The sequence below is a fragment of the Bufo bufo genome, chromosome 1 (genome assembly GCF_905171765.1).
Source record: "Bufo bufo chromosome 1, aBufBuf1.1, whole genome shotgun sequence".
NCBI lineage: Eukaryota > Metazoa > Chordata > Amphibia > Anura > Bufonidae > Bufo > Bufo bufo.
In genome coordinates, this window is record NC_053389.1 from 666,384,555 (window position 1) to 666,409,138 (window position 24,584).

Below are 24,584 nucleotides of genomic sequence, written 5' to 3' on the forward strand. Positions count from 1 at the left end.
TCCAATTGATTGAGCCATAATCCCATAGCTCTGGCTACAGATGTTGCAGCAATATTAGTATTGATTCTTGCCACTGAACATTCCCAGACCCTTTTTAGGAGACCATCAGATTTTCGGTCCATGGGATCTTTCAATTGGGACAAGTCTTTAAATAGGATGGTCGTCGTTTTGCAACTTTTGCTACCTGGACATCTATTTTTGGAACTTCTTGCCATAATTTAGTGTCCTCCAGATTAAATAGAAGGCAACTTCTGAATTCTCGAGGAATGAAAAGTTTCTTTTCTGCATCTTCCCACTCCTCCAGTATCATCTCTCTCAGATTGGAATTGACCAGAACCAGCTTCCTTTTCTTTGCCCTTAATCCTCCAAACATCTCGTCTTGAGTTGTTCTGGGTTACTGAACCTCCTCCCAGATCCTTTTCCCCCTAGAAAGAAATAAAGGAACTCTCCCTTAGTACTAGAGTACACCAATAAAGAAGAATAAAACAGGATAAAGCAGGGCTTGGTAAAAACTTACATAGCCCTGAGGAGGGGTATCGCCAGCCATTTCAGCTTTGGTAGACATCTGGGACTTCATCTGGAACAGCAGACAAGCCCGACTGCTTGCTGGTTCCTTTTTTATATGACCTTACCTTAAGGGTCCGCCCCCTGCTGCCGCTGCGCTCCTTCTTTCTTGGGGACTCTATCCCCTAGGGGAGAGTCGACCCCTCATGCGAGCCCCTCATCCAGGCCTCCAGCATGGAACGCTGGGTGCCGCCATCTTGGATCCTGGCAGAGCAGTGTCACTTCCTGTACCCGGAGCGTTCCCCGGAAGCGACGTCCCCACTATACACCCGCTCGAGGAGAAGGCGCGCTGCCGAGCTCAGAGCCCCCGAAGGGGGAAGCGGCTTTGGCTTCTAGATACCGCGGCCATGTGGGAGAGAGGTAAGCTGGGAAGGCTAGGGAACCTCGCAAAGAGGTACTAGCAGGGCCTTGAGGAAACTGGGAGGAATGGCTGGACACCACCCGACCCAGTTCCAGCCCTAGTAGCCTGCGGCTACTTCCATGTTCTGTTCTTCACCCTAAGGAGGGCCTCTCTTGCAACTCCCTGTAGGGACAGGAAAAACACTGGATAGAGGGGTGGGGAGGGACCTTTTAAACTCTCTTGCTTCCTGTCCCTACAGATGCCTATAAGGACATCCTCCCATGTGCCGTCATGGGGGACGTCCTGGAAAAAAGGAGACTTTTGTATTACTTACCAGTAAAGTCTCTTTCTCGCTCTTCCTTGGGGGACACAGGAAACCATGGGTATAGCTCTGCTCCCTAGGAGGCGTGACACTAAGCGAAAGCTGTAAGCCCCTCCTCCATCAGCTATACCCTTCAGCCTGGAGAAGAGACTGCCAGTTGCGTGTCCAAGTAGTGAAAGATAACCACCAACCGGAAAAGGAACTGTCGAGCCCCAACGGGGGCAACCAAGCCGGAACCACAACTGTAACCCAATGAAGGGCGGGTGCTGTGTCCCCCAAGGAAGAGCGAGAAAGAGACTTTACTGGTAAGTAATACAAAAGTCTCCTTTTCTCGCCCATATTCCTTGGGGGACACAGGAAACCATGGGACGTTCCAGAGCAGTCCCAGAAGGGAGGGACCAGAACAAACTAGACCAACACCAGAGGCATCAATCAACTGCCGCCTGCAACACCAGACGGCCTAAAGCAGCGTCAGCCGACGCATGAGTATGCACCCTGTAGAACTTGGTGAAGGTGTGCAAGGAGGACCAAGTGGCCGCCTTGCAAATCTGCTCCGAAGAAGCCCGATTTCTCTGAGCCCAGGAAGCCCCGACCGCTCTAGTGGAGTGAGCGGTAACACCAAGGGGAGGAACCCTGCCCTTGGCGAGATAAGCCTCAGTAACAGCCATCTTGACAAAACGGGCGATAGCAACTTTGGATGCCGCCATCCCTCTGCGCGACCCTTCCGGGACCACAAAGAGCGAGTCAGTATGCCTGAACGAGCTGGTTACTTCCAGGTAAATCTTGAGCGCCCTGACAACGTCCAGGCGATGAAGCTTCCTCTCCCGCGGATGGGAAGGGGAAGGACACAAAGAGGGGAGAACGATGTCCTCGTTCAGATGAAAGGCGGAGACCACCTTAGGAAGGAAGGAAGGGACCGGACGAAGAACCACCTTGTCCTGGTGGAACACTAGGAAAGGTTCCAGACAGGAGAGTGCAGCCAATTCGGACACCCTCCGAAGAGAGGTGATGGCTACAAGGAAAATAACCTTGCAGGACAGAAGTCGCAAGGAAACCGTACGCAGAGGCTCGAAAGGAGAAGCCTGGAGCGCTGAGAGAACCAGGTTCAGGTCCCAGGGCGGTACCGGAGGGCGATACGGGGGAACCGCGTGAGCCACGCCCTGAAGGAAGGTCTTGACAGGACCAAGGGGGGCCAGTGGGCGCTGAAACAAAATGGACAGCGCAGATACCTGACCCTTCAAAGAACTAAGGCCTAGACCTTGGGCCAGTCCGCTCTGCAGGAAGGACAAAACGGTGGGGAGAGAAAAGCGGAGCGGAGGAATCCCCAGATCGGCACAGAACCCCAAAAAGGTCCTCCAGGTCCTATAATAGATCCTAGAAGAGGACGGCTTACGGGCGCGGATCATGGTGCGGCTGACGTCCGCAGAAAAACCCCTACGTGTCAGGACGGTGGTCTCAACAACCACGCCGTCAAACGTAGGGACCCTAAACGCGGGTGGAAGATCGGTCCCTGAGAGAGAAGATCTTCCCTGGCGGGCAGCGGCCAGGGCGCGTCTGCCAGGAGCAGCATGAGGTCGGCATACCAAGACCGGCGGGGCCAGTCCGGAGCGACCAGAATCACCGAGACGCCTTCCGCCGCGATCTTCCGAAGGACCTTGGGCAGGAGAGGGATGGGAGGGAATATGTATGGGCGCGCGAAGCCTCGCCAAGGAAGAACGAGGGCGTCGGCTCCGCAAGCTCCCGGATCCCTGGCCCTGGACAGATAGGCGGGGACCTTGTGATTGAATTTTGAGGCCATGAGGTCCACGTCCGGTATGCCCCAACGAAGGCAAATGGCCTCGAATACCTCCGGGTGAAGAGACCACTCGCCGGGGTCGACGGTGGTGCGACTGAGGAAGTCCGCCGCCCAATTGTCCACCCCTGGAATAAAAATTGCAGATAGGGCCGGGACGTGGGCTTCCGCCCAACGGAGAATGCTGGAGACCTCCCGCATCGCAGCAGCGCTGCGAGTGCCCCCCTGGTGGTTTATGTACGCCACAGCCGTGGCGTTGTCTGATTGTACACGAACTGGATGACCCTTCAGCAGAAGAGTCCAGTGTCGTAGAGACAGAAGGGCCGCTCTCAGTTCCAGGACATTGATCGAGAGTTTGGACTCCGATGGAGACCAAATGCCCTGGACGGATCGGGGAGGAAACACGCCTCCCCAGCCCGAGAGACTGGCATCGGTTGTAACCACCAACCAGTTGAGTGGCAGAAAGGACCTGCCCAGAAGAGGGGACTGTAACCACCAGCGGAGAGATGACCGCACCGGAGGCGAAAGATGGAAGGGATGAACTGCGGTGATTTGTCCCAGGAGGAGAGGATCGCCCGTTGGAGAGGGCGGGAGTGAAACTGCGCAAATGGGATCGCCTCGAAGCAGGCAACCATCTGCCCCAATACCCGCATGCAGAAGCGGAAAGACGGTCGACGGTGGAGAAGGAGACCCCGAACCGCCCCACGGAGGGTCAGACGTTTTTCCGAGGGAAGACGTACCTCCGCCGCTCCCGTGTCTAAAAGCATTCCCAGGAAGACGAGATGTCTGGAGGGGGGAAGGGAGGACTTGGGGAAGTTGATGACCCAACCGAACCTCGCCAGAGTCTCTAGAGTGAGATCCACGCTGGCAACCGCTTGAGAAAGGGACGGAGCCTTGATGAGGATATCGTCCAAGTACGGTAGCAGAAAAACACCCCTGGAACGGAGTAAGGCTAAAACCGGGGCCAGGACCTTGGTGAACACCCGGGGGGCTGTTGCCAGCCCAAAGGGAAGGGCGACAAATTGGAAGTGGAGGTCCCCCACGGCGAATCGAAGGAAGCGATGGTGACACCGGGCTACCGGAACATGGAGGTAGGCATCCTGTATATCGATGGAAGACATGAAATCTCCCTGCTCCAGGGAAGCCACCGCGGAGCGGAGGGACTCCATCCGAAACCGTCGAAGGAGGAGAAAACGGTTGAGCTTTTTGAGGTCCAAAATGGGCCGCACCGAACCTCCCTTCTTGGGAACTACAAAGAGGTTCGAGTAGAACCCTTGGAATCTTTCCTCTGGAGGAACGGGGGTAATCACCCCCCTGTCCAGTAAGGCTTGAACGGCCGCGGAGAACGCAGCCGCGCCTTTCGGGTCCCGCGGCGGGCGGGAGCGAAAGAACCGATCCGGAGGGAAGGAAACAAATTCGATTTTGTATCCGGAGGACACAATTTCGAGGGCCCAGGCGTCGGAGACGTGAGCCATCCAGACGTCCTTGAAAAGGAGGAGCCGGCCCCCCACCCGGGTGGGTGGGGGCGCGCCTTCAGGCAGAGGACTGTTTTGCTGCGGGTGTGCGGGCAGCCTGCGGCTTGCGCCAGGATGGCTGCGCCCGAAAAAACGGCTTCCTACGCTTGTCCTGGGGAGGAGCCGAAGCGGCAGCTGTGGTGGGAGCCCCAGAGGCCCTGCGGGAGGACCGAAAACGAGACGCACCAGGGCGTCCGCGGGGGGCGCCCCTGGCTTGGGGTTGAGGGAGATGGGTGCTTTTACCACCCGTGGCCTCTGAAATAAGTTCGTCTAAGCGGACCCCGAAAAGGCGGGAACCCGCAAACGGTAGCCCCGCCAAGGAACGTTTGGAGGCAGCGTCCGCTTTCCAGACCTTCAGCCAGAGCTCCCTCCTGACGGCAACTGCCAGGGCGGAGGAGCGTGCAATAAGGGCTCCCGCATCAAGGGAGGCCTCACAGACAAAATTCCCGGCCCGAATAATAAGCTGGGCCAAGGAACGTAGGTCCTGGATGGGGACGTCTGAGTCCAACTCCTGTTCCAGCTGCGCACCCCAAGCAGAGATTGCTTTCCCTGCCCAAGCAGAGGCAAAAACCGGTCTGAGAGCAGAACCGGAGGCAGCAAAAATGCCCTTGGAAAGGGTCTCCATGCGACGGTCCTCCGCTGACTGAAGAGAGGACCCGTCGGGAACAGGGATGGCCGTGTTCTTTGACAGCCGAGCCACAGGGGGGTCCACCTTGGGTGAAGACCAGGTGGCCACGACATCGGCTGGAAAAGGATAGCAAATGTCCAGCTTCTTTGGGTTGACAAAACGGGCGTCCGGGCGAGCCCAAGCCTTAGACACCACGGAGGAGAAATCAGAGTGGATTGGAAAGACTTTTGAGGCCTGCCTGGGTCTGATAAAGGAGACGCTAGCTGCGTCCGAGCTAGGGGGGTCATCCTGCACCTTAAAGGTGTCACGAATATCAGAGATGAGTTGGCCCATCGCTGAGGCTAGCTTGGACGGCAGGGCCGAGTCCATTTCCAGATCTGAAACCGCCAATTCACCTTCAGAGAGCGAATCCTTTGGAGAGGAGAGGCCCGTCTGGGTGCGCACGCGTGGCGGAGAGAGTGAGGCCTCAGAGGAGGAGGCTCGCTCTACTCTAATACGCTTCTGAGAGTGCCTAGCTCGGGAGGGGTCACTAGGAGAGGGTGAACCCGCTGCAGCGGCAGAAGCAGTGGACCCGGAGGGCGCGACAGTCAGAGTGGCGACCTGCGGGGTAGGTGGCCTGTCTATTAGGCGGCCCACGACATGAGTGAGGCTTTCCACGGCCTGGGACAGGGATCTAGCCCAGTCAGGCGGGTCAGAGGAAGCAGGGAGCGACACAGCGGGCGACTGAGGCTGCGGTGGAGCTCGGCATGCAGTACAGTGCGGATCAGACTGCCCCCGGGGAAAGGGTTCCCTACAAGCAGTACAGGCATGGTACCATGGCTTGGCGGCTGCAGAAGGGTCTGACATGGTGGAAAGATGTTGCACTTAAAGTGAGAACCAAGCAACAGTACTGTGGCACGGAGGGGGTTAACAGTCCTACCAGACCCGGATGATACAAGCGGCAGCTGTAAGGGGAACAGACTGAGGAGGCTGTGGAGGAGAGGCAGCAGCACGGAGCTGAATGGCTTCAGGATCGCACGGCAGAGAGATGAACCCGGAAGTAGCGGAGCGCAGCGGCACGGAGCTGAATGTGTAAGGAAGCTCCGCCCCCCCTCTGCCGCGCTGAAGCCGAAGCAGAGCCGCGCGCGCGCGGCAAAATGATTTTAACCCCCAAGGATGTTGAAGTGCCGGCCATGAAATGGCGCCGTTCATGCCAAGAAAAACGGCTCCCGCCGCGCCTGGATGTAGCAGACGGCTTGCTTGTCTGCAGCCGTCCCCTGTAAGGCAGCGTTCTAGGACTTGCCCAGATAAACTGCCCTCCAACTAAGCCCGGTAACGTCCCGATATGGGGGGGGGGGGGGGGGGGGGCCGGGGTTGGGCGGTGAAGTGGAGGTCCCTTTGGACAATGTAGCAGTGGCCATGTTGGTAGCAGCGGTGGGAGGGAGGAAGGGGAGGCTGGAGCAGCCACTCTCACCATACGCTGTCTTCGCCCTCAGTCCATCCAGCGGGGGTCGCCCCTTCAGCTCCTGGCACCGCAGTGGCAGGAAGCCGGGGGAGGGACTTGGCGTGCGGGCGACCCTGAGCTGGCGGGACGCAGGGGAGCGAGGCTGCCCTGGTCCACCTTGTCTTCTGTGGGGGAGGCGGCAGTGCGGAATTACCGGCACTGGCGCAACTCAACCCCGGGAGAAACAGAGGGGTCTAATGCGCCTCTGTTGTCCCTGTAGGTAGAAAAAAAACGAATTAAAAAACAACAAATAACGTAAAAATAAAAAATCATAGGAAAACAACCCTGCCGAAGCAGGGGGTGTCTTGCCTCCTTGGACACTAAGCAAAAACTGGCAGTCTCTTCTCCAGGCTGAAGGGTATAGCTGATGGAGGAGGGGCTTACAGCTTTCGCTTAGTGTCACGCCTCCTAGGGAGCAGAGCTATACCCATGGTTTCCTGTGTCCCCCAAGGAATATGGGCGAGAAAAGTGGTTTTATTGCAAAAAAAAAAAAAAAAAAGTTGTACAAAAAATATACACTCACCTAAAGAATTATTAGGAACACCATACTAATACGGTGTTGGACCCCCTTTTGCCTTCAGAACTGCCTTAATTCTACGTGGCATTGATTCAACAAGGTGCTGGTAGCATTCTTTAGAAATGTTGGCCCATATTGATAGGATAGCATCTTGCAGTTGATGGAGATTTGAGGGATGCACATCCAGGGCACGAAGCTCCCGTTCCACCACATCCCAAAGATGCTCTATTGGGTTGAGATCTGGTGACTGTGGGGCCATTTTAGTACAGTGAACTCATTGTCATGTTCAAGAAACCAATTTGAAATGAATCGAACTTTGTGACATGGTGCATTAACCTGCTGGAAGTAGCCATCAGAGGATGGGTACATGGTGGTCATGAAGGGATGGACATTGTCAGAAACAATGCTCAGGTAGCCCGTGGCATTTAAACGATGCCCAATTGGCACTAAGGGGCCTAAAGTGTGCCCAGAAAACATCCCCACACCATTACACCACCACCACCAGCCTGCACAGTGGTAACAAGGCATGATGGATACATGTTCTCATTCTGTTTACGTCAAATTTGGACTCTACCATTTGAATGTCTCAACAGAAATCGAGACTCATCAGACCAGGCAACATTTTTCCAGTCTTCAACAGTCCAATTTTGGCGAGCTCGTGCAAATTGTAGCCTCTTTTTCCTATTTGTAGTGGAGATGAGTGGTACCCGGTGGGGTCTTCTGCTGTTGTAGCCCATCCGCCTCAAGGTTGTGCGTGTTGTGGCTTCACAAATGCTTTGCTGCATACCTCGGTTGTAACGAGTGGTTATTTCAGCCAACGTTGCTCTTCTATCAGCTTGAATCAGTCGGCCCATTCTCCTCTGACCTCCAGCATCCACAAGGCATTTTTGCCCACAGGACTGCCGCATACTGGATGTTTTTCCCTTTTCACACCATTCTTTGTAAACCCTAGAAATGGTTGTGCGTGAAAATCCCAGTAACTGAGCAGATTGTGAAATACTCAGACCGGCCCGTCTGGCACCAACAACCATGCCACGCTCAAAATGGCTTAAATCACCTTTCTTTCCCATTCTGACATTCAGTTTGGAGTTCAGGAGATTGTCTTGACCAGGACCACACCCCTAAATGCATTGAAGCAACTGCCATGTGATTGGTTGACTAGAGAATTGCATTAATGAGAAATAGAACAGGTGTTCCTAATAATTCTTTAGGTGAGTGTATATGTATTTGGTATCACTGTAATTGTACTGACCAGAGAATAAAAGATATTATGTTATTTATACCGAAAAATGAACGCCGTAAAATTTATAACGTAAAAACGCAGTGGCAGAATAGCTGTTTTTCACATCTCACTCCCAGAAAGAGTTAATAAAAGTTACATCAGAAAGTTATGTGTACCCCAAAATGGTGCCATTAAAAACTACAACTTTTCTCACAAAAAACAAGCCCTCATACAGCTATATAGACTGAAAAAAATAAAATTAAGATATAGCTCTTGGAACAGTAAGACCCAAAACGATTCAATAAAAATTGTATTTCAGTCATTTAAATTCCTGCTCATTCCAGGCTTTGAAGTCCAGGAGGCGGGGCTACAAGTGATTGACAGCTATCTCTGTATACACAGTCATAGAGGGAAGGCTGTCAATCACTGATAGGACCGCCTCCTGGACTTCAAAGCCCGGAATTAACAGTAATTTATATGAACCCAATACAACTTATACCAATACTTTTCCACATAACTATATATCAGTCTGCTCAGCATCTCCTGCTCTATATCATGCTGCTCAGATACCATGTTCAACGTGACAGGTTCCCTTTAAAATCAACTCTTCCCGTCAGGTGCTATTTAAATTGCCATAGAACAATTACCTGTTTTTGAGACTTTTCGAGAGCTTTTCTGCTTCTTCAATTGATTTTAAGATGGTACTAGGCCCAAGTAATGACTTGTAGTAGTCCTAGAAGCAAACAATCATGTGAGTGCTGAGGAACACAGCTATATCTATTACTGCAGAATATCTGAGGTGCTGAATGTATCCCTGATAACTTTCCAATGTAGAACAAATTAACTGCAACTCTTACATAATCTATACAGAATGACTGCCGAAACAAATGCTTTCAGATAGTGATATTGACAACAACCTGTGTCTAAAGCTGGTCATACACAAGACAAATGTCTGCCTAACGCTCATGTGGCGCTATCTTTTCCATACATATGTATGGCTGCCCGAGGATGCAGATTAGTGAATGGGGAGAGGGCAGAGAAGCTGCTACCGGGATTGGACAGCTGAATTCCAACAAGCCTGATCTCCCCCAACATAAGCCTTACGGAAGGTGTAGGGAAGGTACCATACACGTAAGGGTACATTCACATGACCGTATGTATTTTGTGGCCCGCAAAACACGGATGAGTAAAAAATAGCATCTGGGTTTTTTTTGTGGACCAGTTGTAACACTGCCTATTCTTGTCCGCAAAACAAACAATAGGACATGTTCTATCTTTTTGGGGGGCCGCGGAACGGATGTGGCCACCACACAGAGTACTGCTCGCGTTTTTTGCTGCCCCATTGAAATGAATTCGGATCAGACGCAGAGCAAAATGACGGTCGTGCGAATGGGGCCTAAATGGGAGACCTAACCCGAAAGTGGCTCCTACTGCCAATTTACTTTAGCAGATTATAGAGACAATTACTGGGTATGAACACTCGTTCCAGGTAATCGTCTTGTCAAAATGTTGTGTGATTCATCATTCATCGCCTGTTGTCACCACAGTGATCTGCCGCACACTGCTTTAACAAGGTGGCAATGACTGTAACGAAAAGTATGTGAAAAAAGGATACTTTCATGAGAAATCCTCCTTAAAGAGGACCTTTCACCAGTTTTTACTTTAAAAAAGTGAGACCTCACACTGTAGCCCATGTTTCCTAGATGTCATATCGCTAATTTTTTTTCTTGATCCACTCCTCCGTTGCAGCGATGTGCCCCTCGTTCTGTTTAGGTGCCCTGTATGCTAATTAATAGCATCGGAACAGGGAGGAGGAGACATCAACTTTTCTCAGTGGGCGTGTCTTCTATCCGGCTGTGGCGCTGTCCAATCACAGTGAAGAGCGTCACAGCCAGGGAGAAGGTGAGCTGTTTTTTTCTCAATGGCTGTGACTCGCTCCGCTGTGATTGGACAGCGCCACAGCCGGATAGAAGACACGCCCACTGAGAAAAGCTAATGTCTCCTCCTCCCTGTTCCGATGCTATTAATTAGCATACAGGGCGCCTAAACAGAATGAGGGGCACAGCGCCGCAACAGAGGAGTGGATCAAGAAAAAAAAATTAGCGATATGACATCTAGGGAACATGGGCTACAGTGTGAGGTATCGCTTTTATAAAGTATAAACTGGTGTGAGGTCCTCTTTAAATGAGTTTTCCAGATAAAACACTTCTGACATGTTAAGCAGACATGGGATCTGGAAGCTGGAAACCTTTCCAATGAACAGTTCTTCCAACTGGAGACGTGGGCAAACATGCTGATCATTTTAAACAGCTATCCTCTAATACACCATTATAATCAGATACCTTGAAAGTGTCCCTGTACTTTCATCAAAAGTACTCAGACCCCCCACCAACAACTAGAACGAGGGGAAAGAAGTGTGCGCTTGGTTCTCCCTCCTCACTGCAGGCCAGGAAGTTAGACAGACTCAATAGAAAGTCCATCGGCCCCTTCGCTCCCATATCACGCAACAAGAGTGCGCTAAGTGCACGCTTCTCTACCCTCAACAATGGGGGTCTAGGCGCTCAAACCCCCACTGATCTAAACTTATAATATGCCCCTATAATGTATCAACATTTTTATGAAATTACAATGTCAATTTAAGGCAGAAACATCATATACAAACAAGTTCTCCACCGTTGCTCATCAAATCCAGCAGTATTCCCACGGTTTTCCATCTATTAGCAGACTACAGGTTACTGTCAACTGCCTTCAATGGAGGACAACTTGAGATTCCTTACAGCACTGTAGGTGAATTCATCCCCTGGTGCTGGTACAAGGAGCAATTCCAAAGTCAGATTAAAAGATCAGTGGAGAAACTAGTCATTTCTCCAACATGAATGGAGTGGCAGTAGAGCATGTGTTCTGCTGCTCTAGTCAAACTCTATGGGACTGCTGAGATAGCCGGGTGATGTACTAGGTTATCTCCGGCAAACCCATGGAGATAAATGGAGTGGCAGTGCGTATGCTCGACCATCGCTTCATTCATACCAGGAGACACTGGACTCCTGTTCTCACGGTCGGGGGGGGTTCCCAGCGGTCAGATTCCCATTGATCTTACATAGCTACCTCAAAACCAGAATACCTCTTTAATTCACTCTGTATAATATGTTGCATAAATGTGAACCTGTAATATAAACCGTTATCACATAGAACTGAAATAAAAACTGCACCTGGTTCTGCTTGAAATCCGACCTTTTTTTCACAAGTTCAAATACAAATAAAAATTTCATATAGAGGACATAAGCTTTTTCTTCATCTCTGTCAAGTCTGCACTCCTCTGCCTTCTGAAAGATCTTGCAAGCAGTGGAGACATAGCTGAAAAATAAAATAAACTGATTGTGAGAATGAAAACTGCAGTGTATTATGTACAGTCGTGGCCAAAAGTTTTGAGAATTACATAAATATTGGAAATTGGAAAAGTTGCTGCTTAAGTTTTTATAATAGCAATTTGCATATACTCCAGAATGTTATGAAGAGTGATCAGATGAATTGCATAGTCCTACTTTGCCATGAAAATTAACTTAATCCCAAAAAAACCTTTCCACTGCATTTCATTGCTGTCATTAAAGGACCTGCTGAGATCATTTCAGTAATCGTCTTGTTAACTCAGGTGAGAATGTTGATGAGCACAAAGCTGGAGATCATTATGTCAGGCTGATTGGGTTAAAATGGCAGACTTGACATGTTAAAAAGGAGGGTGATGCTTGAAATCATTGTTCTTCCATTGTTAACCATGGTGACCTGCAAAGAAACACGTGCAGCCATCATTGCGTTGCATAAAAATGGCTTCACAGGCAAGGATATTGTGGCTACTAAGATTGCACCTCAATCAACAATTTATAGGATCATCAAGAACTTCAAGAAAAGAGGTTCAATTCTTGTTAAGAAGGCTTCAGGGCGTCCAAGAAAGTCCAGCAAGCGCCAGGATCGTCTCCTAAAGAGGATTCAGCTGCGGGATCGAAGTGCCACCAGTGCAGAGCTTGCTCAGGAATGGCAGCAGGCAGGTGTGAGCGCATCTGCACGCACAGTGAGGCAAAGACTTTTGGAAGATGGCCTCGTGTCAAGAAGGGCAGCAAAGAAGCCACTTCTCTCCAAAAAAAAACATCAGGGACAGATTGATCTTCTGCAGAAAGTTTGGTGAATGGACTGCTGAGGACTGGGGCAAAGTCATATTCTCCGATGAAGCCTCTTTCCGATTGTTTGGGGCATCTGGAAAAAGGCTTGTCCGAAGAAGTAAAGGTGAGCGCTACCATCAGTCCTGTGTCATGCCAACAGTAAAGCATCCTGAGACCATTCATGTGTGGGGTTGCTTCTCATTCAAGGGAGTGGGCTCACTCACAATTTTGCCCAAAAACACAGCCATGAATAAAGAATGGTACCAAAACACCCTCCAACAGCAACTTCTTCCAACAATCCAACAACAGTTTGGTGAAGAACAATGCATTTTCCAGCACGATGGAGCACCGTTCCATAAGGCAAAAGTGATAACTAAGGCCTCTTTCACACTTGCGTTGTCCGGATCCGGCGTGTACTCCACTTGCCGGAATTACACTCCGGATCCGGAAAAACGCAAGTGTACTGAAAGCATTTGAAGACGGAACCGTCTTCCAAATGCGTTCAGTGTTACTATGGCACCCAGGACGCTATTAAAGTCCTGGTTGCCATAGTAGTAGTGGGGAGCGGGGGAGCGGTATACTTACAGTCCGTGCGGCTCCCGGGGCGCTCCAGAATGACGTCAGAGCGCCCCATGCGCATGGATGACGTGATCCATGTGATCACATGATCCATGAGCTTGGGGCGCCCTGACGTCACTCTGGAGCGCCCCAGGAGCCGCACGGACTGTAAGTACACTGCTCCCCGCTCCCCACTACACTTTACCATGGCTGCCAGGACTTTAGCGTCCCGGCAGCCATGGTAACCACTCTGAAAAAGCTAAATGTCGGATGCGGCAATGCGCCGAAACGACGTTTAGCTTAAGGCCGGATCCGGATCAATGACTTTCAATGGGCATTAATTCCGGATCCGGCCTTGCGGCAAGTGTTCCGGATTTTTGGCCGGAGCAAAAAATCGCAGCATGCTGCGGTATTTTCTCCGGCCAAAAAACGTTCCGTTCCGGAACTGAAGACATCCTGATGCATCCTGAACGGATTACTCTCCATTCAGAATGCATTAGGATAATCCTGATCAGGATTCTTCCGGCATAGAGCCCCGACGACGGAACTCTATGCCGGAAGACAAGAACGCAAGTGTGAAAGAGCCCTAAGTGGCTGGGGGACCAAAACGTTGACATTTTGGGTCCATGGCCTGGAAACTCCCCAGATCCTAATCCCATTGAGAACTTGTGGTCAATCCTCAAGAGGCAGGTGGACAAACAAAAACCCACTAATTCTGACAAACTCCAAGAAGTGATTATGAAAGAATGGGTTGCTATCAGTCAGGAATTGCCCCAGAAGTTGATTGAGAGCATGCCCAGTCGAATTGCAGAGGTCCTGAAAAAGAAGGGCCAACACTGCAAATACTGACTCTTTGCATAAATGTCATGTAATTGTCGATAAAAGCCTTTGAAACGTATGAAGTGCGTGTAATTATATTTCACTACATCACAGAAACAACTGAAACAAAGATCTAAAAGCAGTTTAGCAGCAAACTTTGTGAAGACTAATATTTGTGTCATTCTCAAAACTTTTGGCCACGACTGTATATCCAGTAAACGCACTGCAGAAGAGGAGGTCATATCTCCACAGTAATGGTCAAGAAAGTCTTTCACCTTTGCATTTCAGAATTATGAAATGTAGAGGTAAAGTAACTAGGACAAGATGGAAAATGAACACAAGGAAGAAAAAACTGGAAGGCAGGACTCGCCATTAAAGGGAAACGATGGGTGACATGATGTCCTACGTGACAGCAGGGAGGGAAGCTGAGCTGTGGAATGTATAGGGTTATATGATTTGGGGCAGGAAGCAGAGTAAATCCTGACAGGACTCCTAGGAGAGACACTTAGGCCCCTTGCAGACGAGCGTGTCCGGATTAGGTCTGGTGCGTTGCGACTGCGATCAGGGAAAATCGTGCGAGTAGGTACGCAATTGCGTTCCGATGTTCAGTTTTTATCGCGCGGGTGAAATGCGTTTTGCACACGCGTGATTAAAAAAAAAAAAAACTGACTGTGGTATCCAGACCCGAACCCGGACTTCTTCACTGAAGTTCGGGTTTGGGTTAGGTGTTCTGTATATTTTATTATTATCCCTTATAACATGGTTATAAGGGAAAATAATAGCAGTCTTAATACAGAATGCATAGTACAATAGGGCTGGAGGGGTTAAAAAAAATAAAAATAAAAATTAACTCACCTCATCCTGTTGTTCGCGCAGCCGGCATGTCTTCTTTCTTGACCTGCCGAAGGACCTTTGATGACATAATCGCGCTCACCGACGTCAGCACAGGTCCTTTGGCAGGTCCTGAAAGAAGAAGAAAGAAGAAGATGCCGGCTGCGCGAACAACAGGATGAGGGGAGTTCATTTTTATTTATTTTTACCCCTAAAGCCACATTTTAGTAAGCATTCTGTATTAAGAATGCTATTATTTTCCCTTGTAACCAAGTTATAAGGGAAAATAATACAGTAAATTGACTTTTATCAATTTACTTACATCATCTCCTAGCAACCATGCTTGCTTGCGTTGCGTGAAAAACGCCACAGTATGGCATCTGTCTGAGGAGTCTGTTAATGTATATGTTTTTTGTGTACATTGAACGTATGACAAAAACCCACCCTTATGTACCCGATCCAGCACTTCAGTTATTTTTGTTGTTCTGCTCCGTTAGATGAGCAGAACAACAGAAATAAATAGCGGTGATGTGAACGGGGCCTAAGAGGTGGGTATTTATGCAGGGGAACTGCAACCACCATCTATCCTTCAGAGCTGCAGAATAAATGTGAGACGGATCCTGGCTCCATGTGATAATGCGGTGGCCATGGCGTGTACAGGACGTGCACTGGGTGTGTTTCTTTGCTCGGTGACTAGTGTATGTGAGTAATGCACAGGGCAAGATCTGCTTCTTGGACAGTGCCGGCCTGCAGCTTTGATAGGAAGACCTACAGGGACTGTCTAATCAAGAAGACCCTTGTCCATGTAGGACCCTTCTGTATGGCGGCAGAGTTGGTGTATCCAGTTGGGGCAGTGTGAATTTACCATCGATTCGGTGGGATGATGGATAGAATAAAGCGTTTGCGTAGCGTCTGTGCCTGGACCCTCTGGCCAAGCAGAGAAGCCCTGGACCTGGGAAGTGACGCCTTGGTGCAGTGACTGCTCCAGGCTGGAGACTCTTCTACTATATTTGGCCATTATTTAGAGAGCTGAGGGCTCAGGGAAAATGAGGAAGAGAATCTGCTCTGTGGGGGTTGTAGTCCTGTCATCCTGCGCAGCCACAGATCTGCCAGAGCCTCTCCTCGTGTCTCCCTGCCTCAAAACTGCCCACATCTCCACCGCTAGGTGGGACTACAATTATCGGGTCCATAGCGCACAGTGTCAACTCCACTGAACCTCGTGGTATATCTGTTGGGATTTGGTTTCCAGGGGGCTAGTAATAGAAATCCCATTATCCGCGCTCCGCGTCTTGTCGCAAAACTTACTGGTTCAAGTTGTAGGAGAAGGTGAGTAAAAGTGCTTTACATGGTGAAAACGTGACAGCGCTGTTATACTCGTCATTGCTCCCTGGCTGTAGTCATCAATTCCACCGCCGCAATGTTTTCGGGTTCCTTGGGCAGCGCGCCCCACTCTCCTTGCTATAGCAACTCCTGGGAGCCGGCCCCTCCTCCTTACAGATCCCGCCGGCTTCCCTGCTCCAGCGCCCGCCCAAACCAACAGCAAACCTCCTTGTTGTAAGGAGCTTTGCTATTGGTGTTCGCAGGCACAGGCAGCATCGCTGAGCGTATTGGTACGCCTTACACTTTTTCCAGGGAGTAAAATGGCCTGAAAAGTAGTCAATGACGCTTGTACAGGCGATATTGCGACCTCTGCCGCCCACACAGGATGAACAACGGCTCTTCTGATATAACTGTGTGTATGCAGAAGGGTGTCATTCTGACTGCTTTTTACACAGAAATCCGGCTCCAAATCATAGAAATCAAAATGTCACAGGGATCAGCTTCCTTCCCTCTATCATATCCTGCTCTCTATTCACTGTTCTGGGACTGCTAGAGATAGCCAAGCCAGAGCTCAGCTATTTTCACTGGTGAGTTGTTTGTGAGTCGGCCTTATGCTCCTGTAATTTGCCCACTGGCTCCTGGTATCGCCCATACGGCTCAGGTAGGAGAGTGTAGGGTCCCGGGCTACTTGAGAAACCTTGTCGTGGTGTCCGGGCTTAGACATGTTCTACACCGTAGGACATGTTGACTAATCTCTCAATTTTAAAATCAGTTTGAGGATTTAGTGAGACTGCAGAGTGCACCTGTGTTTGTTATTGTTTTGTTATATTGTTATATTAATTATGACATCCGCACTTGTTACCTTGTGTAGGATGTCTATTGTGGTACTTGTGGTTCGCCGCGGGCATCCTCCATTGTATGCATTTTGCTGGGGATTGCCATTAGCAACGGGCCACAAGTGCAGGATTTGCTCCCCTATATATATGCACAACTGCATGTGGGTTTGAGCACCTCCTGCTAAATGCCAACCTGTCTTCTTAGTTTGTATATATAGATTCCTGGAGGTGTATAAACTCCTATTTAAATGTGCCTGTTTTCCATCTACAGGTCACATTTAGGTGCACCTGTGAGGCCTGGGACATATCAGCAAGTCTTGAGTGGGACTCACAGACTCCTCCCTCCTCCCATTGCAAGCATGGCCACATGCTGGAGGTAACTGGTGAGTTGTTTGTGAGTCGGCCTTATGCTCCTGTAATTTGCCCACTGGCTCCTGGTATCGCCCATACGGCTCAGGTAGGAGAGTGTAGGGTCCCGGGCTACTTGAGAAACCTTGTTGTGGTGTCCGGGCTTAGACATGTTCTACACCGTAGGACATGTTGACTAATCTCTCAATTTTAAAATCAGTTTGAGGATTTAGTGATACTGCAGAGTGCACCTGTGTTTGATATTGTTTTGTTATACTGCTAGAGATAGCCAAGCCAGAGCTCAGCTATTTTCAAAACTCTCATAGAGACGAACAGAGGGTGGCTCTGCATGCGCGGCCGCTCTCTCTTAACTTTGGGGACCCATTTTGTTCCCATACCTATCAGAGATGGATGGCATATCCTAGTGACATGCCATCCGTGTCCCAGATGGGAATATCCCTTTAGACTCCACCTAATAGAATTACACGAATGATCCATTTTGGAAAAATAAAGGATAAGGAAACTGTCCTCCGGTTCCATTTATTACTGGCAAAGCCCTTTAAAAAAAACATTTGCTAAAATGGAGCAAAAAAGTGAACTGTATTGTAGTCCAGCCATAATCTGAAGACAGTGCTGCCCGCACGCCATCGGCCCCGCTTCACAACACAAGGATCTATCTGTCCACAATGAGTGACTATACTTCATATAAGATTTATTGCAACATATTTCTCCACAGATTGTGCAATGGAAAATTTTAAGTACTCCTAGTAATGCTGGGAACATGACGTAATTCACAGCAAGACAAAAAGGTAAATACGTTCACCAAAAGCTGAAGGGTCCAACACAATGTGCAACTTTTGGAGAGCTCTAAACACAGATTAGTATCGGCTTCCATATTACTGTAGACACAGAAAGAAAATACCTCTTTGTACTGGATGTGTCTGCTTTAACTTCAGCTTTCTTATTAAGCTCGGACAGGGAGGTGGAAAGATACAGCTCTTTGGGTAGTGCCGATGCTGTCGGCATGGTGCCCGCAGGGTTCCTTTCTTCACATCAGCATCGGGTCAGTCTCCTGATCATCCTGGTATCAATGAGCTCCTTTATGAAGACAGACAGACATAAAATAAATCCAGGTATTAATGACATAGCATGACGGTCATTATACCCCTACAGGAACTCCCATCAGACTATTATAGATGAAACTGCTCTGGTAACCGAAGCAGGGTGACCCGACTCCATTTACTAAAGGCCCTCATTCACACGTCAGTGTTCCACAGACGTGTGCTGTACATGTTATCCACAGACAGCACACGTCCCCATTCATTTTAATGTGTGTATTCAGACATCACTGATTTAGCACGGTCCGTTTTTTTTAGCACAGATGCATGCTCTATTTTGTCCGTGTTCACGGATCGATCACGCCGATTATTGTCTATGGATCTGTGAAAACCACAGATGCCCTCCGTGTTTCACGGATCATTAAGAAGAGATTCTTTGAAAAAAAAATGTTTTAGCTGTTCAGTGTCAGTGAAACACGGATGCAACGCGGACAGCAAAAAACTGACCCAACACGGATCTTTCACGCACAGCTTCACGGATGCATCACTGACCACCTGCTCATGGATTTGAGCACGCACACGGATACTGGCAGAAACTGGTGTAGGTTATAGCTTAAATCTACGCTAACCCCTGGCTGGCACAGACCTGAGCTTCTGCCACACAGAGTGCCAGAGATGCGACTCACTTATTACCAAATCAAGACTGGAATATGGGAACTCCAATCTTGACAAATCTCCCCCACTGAATCTTTAGGAGGACGAAGGATGATGGCAGCATGTAAATATCTCTGCTCCCAATCAGGCAATTATCGGGAACGCTGGGTTAGTTCCTGTTAACTGCTTGTGCACTGGCCCATGTAAAAGGACCCTTAGGGTAACTGCACACGATGCTGATTAAGCGTGGCTTTTCAGTGCAGATTTTCAAGCAGAAAAAACTAAGTGTAATAAAGTAGCATCAAAGTGAAGAAGATTTGGAATGTCAGTTATTTGTGTGATTCGGTGTGGATTTCCTGTGGATCTTCTGCACACAGATCTTACTCCACCCCAACTACAGACAGCAGCAGTACATTCACACAGCCGTACAAACAGACTGTATGCTCTTGCCAGAGCTGTGAACGTCCCCTTTACTCTTGGGATCAGTCAGGGATCCTTGTCCATACCAATCACACGCTGATAATATATCCCATGGATACACCATACAAACCATAGTAAATTATAATTGTCCACACCACTGCACAAAAGGTTGCCGTTTTCTTGTAGACTCATAGAAATTAAAAGGTCCACAATAAACAATCAATGCACAGGCTTCTTGGTAAGCTTCTTCTTAAAGGATAACTGTCATATTTATTTTTTTATTTGCTAGTTTATTAGAGCTAGGCATGTATACCTGAGTTAGTCTATCAATGATTGCCAAAAGATCTGTAATTACCTTATAACAGCTTTCATTAATGTCCTCTGTCCCTTTCCACTTCTCCCTTAAAAGACCGTTATAAGGTCTTGTCTGTCTTCCTTTTAGTATAAACAGAAGACGGAGAGGCGGTCCTTCACACTGCATGCCTGCATTAGGCTTCAGAGTGAGAAGGCGTGTCTCTCATTAATCCAATCTGATTGGCTGGCAGGGAGTTGCTGGCTACAGCAAGTGTGTATGGGAAGTGAGGGAATGCAGTTTTGGCCTCAGAGAACTGGCAGAGGAGCCATCTTGAGAAGGACCTCATATTGTAAATGTTTAAACAGCCGTAACGAAGGGAAAAACTCAAGGAAAACAGTGGTATGTGAAGAAACTAAAGATTGCTTTATGCATAATGCTGCAGCAGCAGTAACATATGCTAAAATTGATATTTTGATGAAAACATGACAGTTATCCTTTAAAACAGTCAAACCTAACAAGCAGAGCTGTAATATAAAGAATAGGGGAGTGACATTAGCAGCAGAAAGGCGAATTTTAAACTTACTTAGAGTTACTAGAAAGGAGCCATCTTCAAAGAGGTTGTGCCATAAACTACTTTTCACTCTAAAGTGTATTCATCAATTACTCTAGCTCCCATTCCTCTTTGGATAGTTTTTTTGCCCAAATCTACTTCATTTGCAGTTTTCTCTTATCCCCATGCTTAAAGAGGACCTTTCACTAGTTTAAAAACTAAAAACTAACTATCAGTGGGCAGAGCGGCGCCCAGGGGTCCCCCTGCACTTACTAGTATGTCCGGCGTTTAGTTTTTAAACTAGTGAAAGGTCCTCTTTAAATTCTACTTCCTGGTTTGTCATGTGTCTGCTATGGCTACTTTCACACTAGCGTTTGTCTTTTCCGGCACAGAGTTACGTGAAAACGGCTCAATGCCGGAAAAGAACTGATCAGGCATATCCCCATGAACTCTGAATGGAGAGTAATCCGTTCAGGATGCATAAGGATGTCTTCAGTTCAGTCATTTTGACTGATCAGGCAGAAGATAAAACTGCAGCATGCTACGGTTTTATCTCCGACCCAAAAAAACTGAAGACTTGCCTGAATGCCGGATCCGGCATTTTTTTCCATAGGAATGTATTAGTGCATTCAAAATATGCACAGACCGAAAAAAAGGTGAAAAAAATAAATGCCGGATACGTTTTGCCAGATGACACCGGAAAGACGGATCCGGCATTTCAATGCATTTTTCTGACTGATCAGGCATTTTTAAGGGTACTTTCACACTTGCGGCAGGACGGATCCGACATGCTGTTCACCATGTCGGATCCGTCATTCCGCTATTTCGCCGTGCCGTCCCCATTGACTATAATGGGGACGGGGGCGGAGCTAAAAACTGCCGGACTAAAAAGTTGGACATGCAGGACTTTTTAGTCAGGCGGCTTTCGCCGTGCACCGTCGGAGCTCCGCCCCCATTATAGTCAATGGGGACGGAGCGGCGGTCCGTCGAAATAGCGGAAGGACGGATCCGACATGGTGAACAGCATGTCGGATCCGTCTTGCCGCAAGTGTGAAAGTACCCTAAGACTGACCAGGATCCTGATCAGTCTTACAAATGCCATCAGTTGGCATACGTTTTGCCGGATCGCTCTGCCGCAAGTGTGAAAGTAGCCTATCCCATCATGCCTTAGGGCAGTGAGATGTCCTGACATCAGCAGATCATGTGACACTAACCACGGCCCTTGTTCTTACCAATGACGCTTCCTACGTCCTACATTACATTACGTTTTGCCGGATCACTCTGCCGCAAGTGTGAAAGTAGCCTAAGCAAAAAAGAGAGACCTACAACACCACTAAAATTGAAGGTGAGTTATACATACTATGTTATGAAAGAAATACATTGCATAAAAGTTTTGTACAATAACTCTTTTTATGCTTTTCTACCTTGAATTAAACTAAACCTTTAATGTTACGAAATTTGAATTTAAATTAATTCACACAAACGCCCCATCCATCTACTCTTGGTCCGGCCCCCGGGTCCAATATATGAACCCATCGTGGCCCACAAGTCAAAAAGTTTGTCCACCTCTGGGTTAGTGTGTGTGCTAATGGACTTTTACAACCAAGTTTTATGAGGTCAGTTCTTGTCTCAGAATCTGTCCATTAAGATATTTTCTTGTGGGCATCATGGTGACTTCATAGCACTTTCATCCAACCAGTCGTAATGTTCCGCACATGTGCATATCAAACATGCAGTATGGGTGCATTCTGTACCCCTTCCTGCAGGGCCCTGATTGGGGTGAAGTTAACACAGAAGATGCCGGTGGATGGCCCGATTCCACGAGCAGCACACAGCCAAGTTATGGATTAGGTCCAGTATTTCTTTGATGAATCTTCATCTGTATGGTTTTTTATGCATGACCCTACTGCAGGCCATGGCATCCTTTACCCCAGGTCTAGGGCTCTGAGGACATCTCAAATGCTACAATAGGGTTTATGATGGGTAATATATTTGCTGAGTGAAGTTGTTCTGCTCCCTGGTTTGCTTTAGACAGACCTGGTGTTCTGATTTGGGGAATAAGACATTGACGATCATCTACTACTGTACTATCTATACCACCACAGGCTGGTGCATTTGTCTGGGCACAGCCGCAGCAATAACCATTCTGCAGGTCCTGCGACACAACTGTGGCCATCTTATCACCCATAATGGACAAGTCCTGGGATTCTGCGTCCAGACAACTATTACTGATGGTCACCTTTCTGAACACTTCATCTTGAAGCCTACGGAAGTTCTTACTGGTGGCCAATAAAACCAGTAACTGGCTCCTATGGTTTATTACCAGCACAATACTATGGGCAATACTGTGATGTTATAATGCTGGCACAACTACCTGTCAGGCCCCATATGATGCCCTCACTGAGCGTAGTGAACATTCAGGACGTCCAGTATCCTGACTAGAGATGAGCAAACTTCTGTTTTAAGTTCGGCGTCTAAAGTTCGGCTTCCGGTTAGCGGAGGATCCCGATATGGATTCCGAATTCCGTTGTGGTCCGTGGTAGCGGAATCAATAATGGCCATTAATGATTCCGCTACCACAGACCACAACGGAATTCGGAATCCATATCGGGATCCTCCGCTAACCGGAAGCCGAACTTTAGACGCCGAACTTAAAACAGAAGTTCGCTCATCTCTAATCCTGACCTGTCATGCTGTGCCCGGCCTACCTTCCCCACGTCTGGGCAATGATTGACAGGTTTTAGAAGTGTCAATCATCATCCGAAGGCAGCGGCGAAGGGCGGTGGCAGCAGACTCATCCCTCGTGCCATGCTGGAGCGTGCTGCGGACCTTTGACAGGTCAGAATACTGGAGGCCCAGAATGCCGGTCTGTCACTACACTCGGAGAGGGCATCATATGGGAGCTGACAGGTTCACTTTAATATTAAAAAAAAGAGGCTTTAGACATAAATGTTTGTTTTTTTCCTGTCAATCATTAAAAGGACTTAACTTTCTTAAATTCCTTCTGCTATTTGGACTCAAAGTGGGTTCCTGGTTTTTCTTTAAATGGGCACAGAGCAGGGTGCTGAATAAAATCAACCCCCCAACCTTTTAAAAGTCCAACGCTGCAGTCCCTTCAGGTCCCACAGCTGTCATGTGACTGCTACAGCCAATAGCAGGCCTCAGTAGTCACATGTGCATGAATGGCACATGAGCCCTGAGGCCAGCCATTGGCAGCAGCAGTCACATGAATAATGGACGGGATGTTGCCGCTGCAGGACCAGTAGCAGCACATTGTGGGTACGCGTTTTAGTCCCTGCTCTGTGCTCATTTAAAAAATAAAAATCTCAAAAAATCCCTTTAAGCTCTTGAATGAAGATACAGCACCAGTAATGGACAGTCTTCTGTGGGCACCGCCAGGCAACCCAGGAACTACTGACCTATGGCACTACATTCATATGGACACCAACAGGACAGGGCCACAGTTTGTATTGCTGTTCCTATCTCTTCCCATAAGTAGACACCACTGCGCAGTACAGTCATGCTGGGACCTGTAGTGCAGGCTCACCACATCCAAAACAGATCAGTCCACTTCATCCCCTCGTCTAGAAGTCCCTGCAATCATACATGCGACATATACAAGGTATGTATGCGGTGCTAATTACATATGATTCCTGGGCCTGTAACTCCGCCCCACATATCGTGACAGAACTATCCTGCACATCACGACACGGGTCAGGCACATCACATGACAGCTACCGGGAGCACTGCGGCCTCGTCCCACATTGCGCGCACCCGCAATCACTTTGTCACTGACTTACCGAGATCTTCCCGTCCCTTGCTGCTCCTGCCCGGGGCATCGCCCGCTGCACTGCACGACAGGTTGGGGCAGCTCCGCAGCTTCACCAGCTAAAATGGCTTCGGAATGTTTTCCTTGCGGTGTCAGTGAGCGGCCGGCGTGATGACGTCACCAGCTGTGGGCGGGCGCGCTCCCTCAGCGTCCCGTGTGTGACTGTGTGGTGTGAGCCATAGAGGACCTGTGGCCTTCCTGTCAGCGAAGGGTACCTACCGGCACGGTTGTGTCTAAACTCCAGACACCAAACGGACCTGGTCCTTTTGCAGTATGGGAAATAGCCAGGTCTCTAAGAGCTGTCTAAACTCCAGACACGGTACGGACCTTTTAGCCCCCTAGTGGACGGGTCCGGAACAGAGCTAGTGTTTAGCCAGCTCACAGTGATTTGGCTAAACTCCAGACACGGTGCGGACCTTTTAGCCCCCTAGTGGACGGGTCCGGAACAGAGCTAGTGTTTAGCCAGCTCACAGTGATTTGGCTAAACTCCAGACACGGTGCGGACCTCTCAGCCCCCTGGTGGTCAGGTA

General features: G+C 48.9%; 1 protein-coding gene across 3 annotated transcripts in view; it reads right to left on the reverse strand.

Annotated features, from left to right (window-relative positions):
- Positions 1 to 24,182, reverse strand: part of USP8 (ubiquitin specific peptidase 8) — a 92,995-nt gene extending 68,813 nt beyond the window's left edge. Inside the window, exons 1-4 of one of the 3 annotated variants that reach the window (XM_040414037.1) lie at positions 24,026 to 24,182; positions 18,171 to 18,346; positions 11,592 to 11,736; positions 9,030 to 9,115 (exon numbers count right to left, since the gene is read on the reverse strand). In XM_040414037.1, coding sequence (XP_040269971.1) covers positions 9,030 to 9,115; positions 11,592 to 11,736; positions 18,171 to 18,274 — 335 coding nt within the window. In that variant the 5' untranslated portion in view covers positions 18,275 to 18,346; positions 24,026 to 24,182. Of the gene's footprint in view, positions 1 to 9,029; positions 9,116 to 11,591; positions 11,737 to 18,170; positions 18,347 to 19,735; positions 19,774 to 23,772; positions 23,879 to 24,025 lie in introns of those variants that run through there. The other 2 variants (XM_040414038.1, XM_040414039.1) reach the window with 2 other exon arrangements.
- Positions 24,183 to 24,584: the final 402 nt, after the last annotated feature.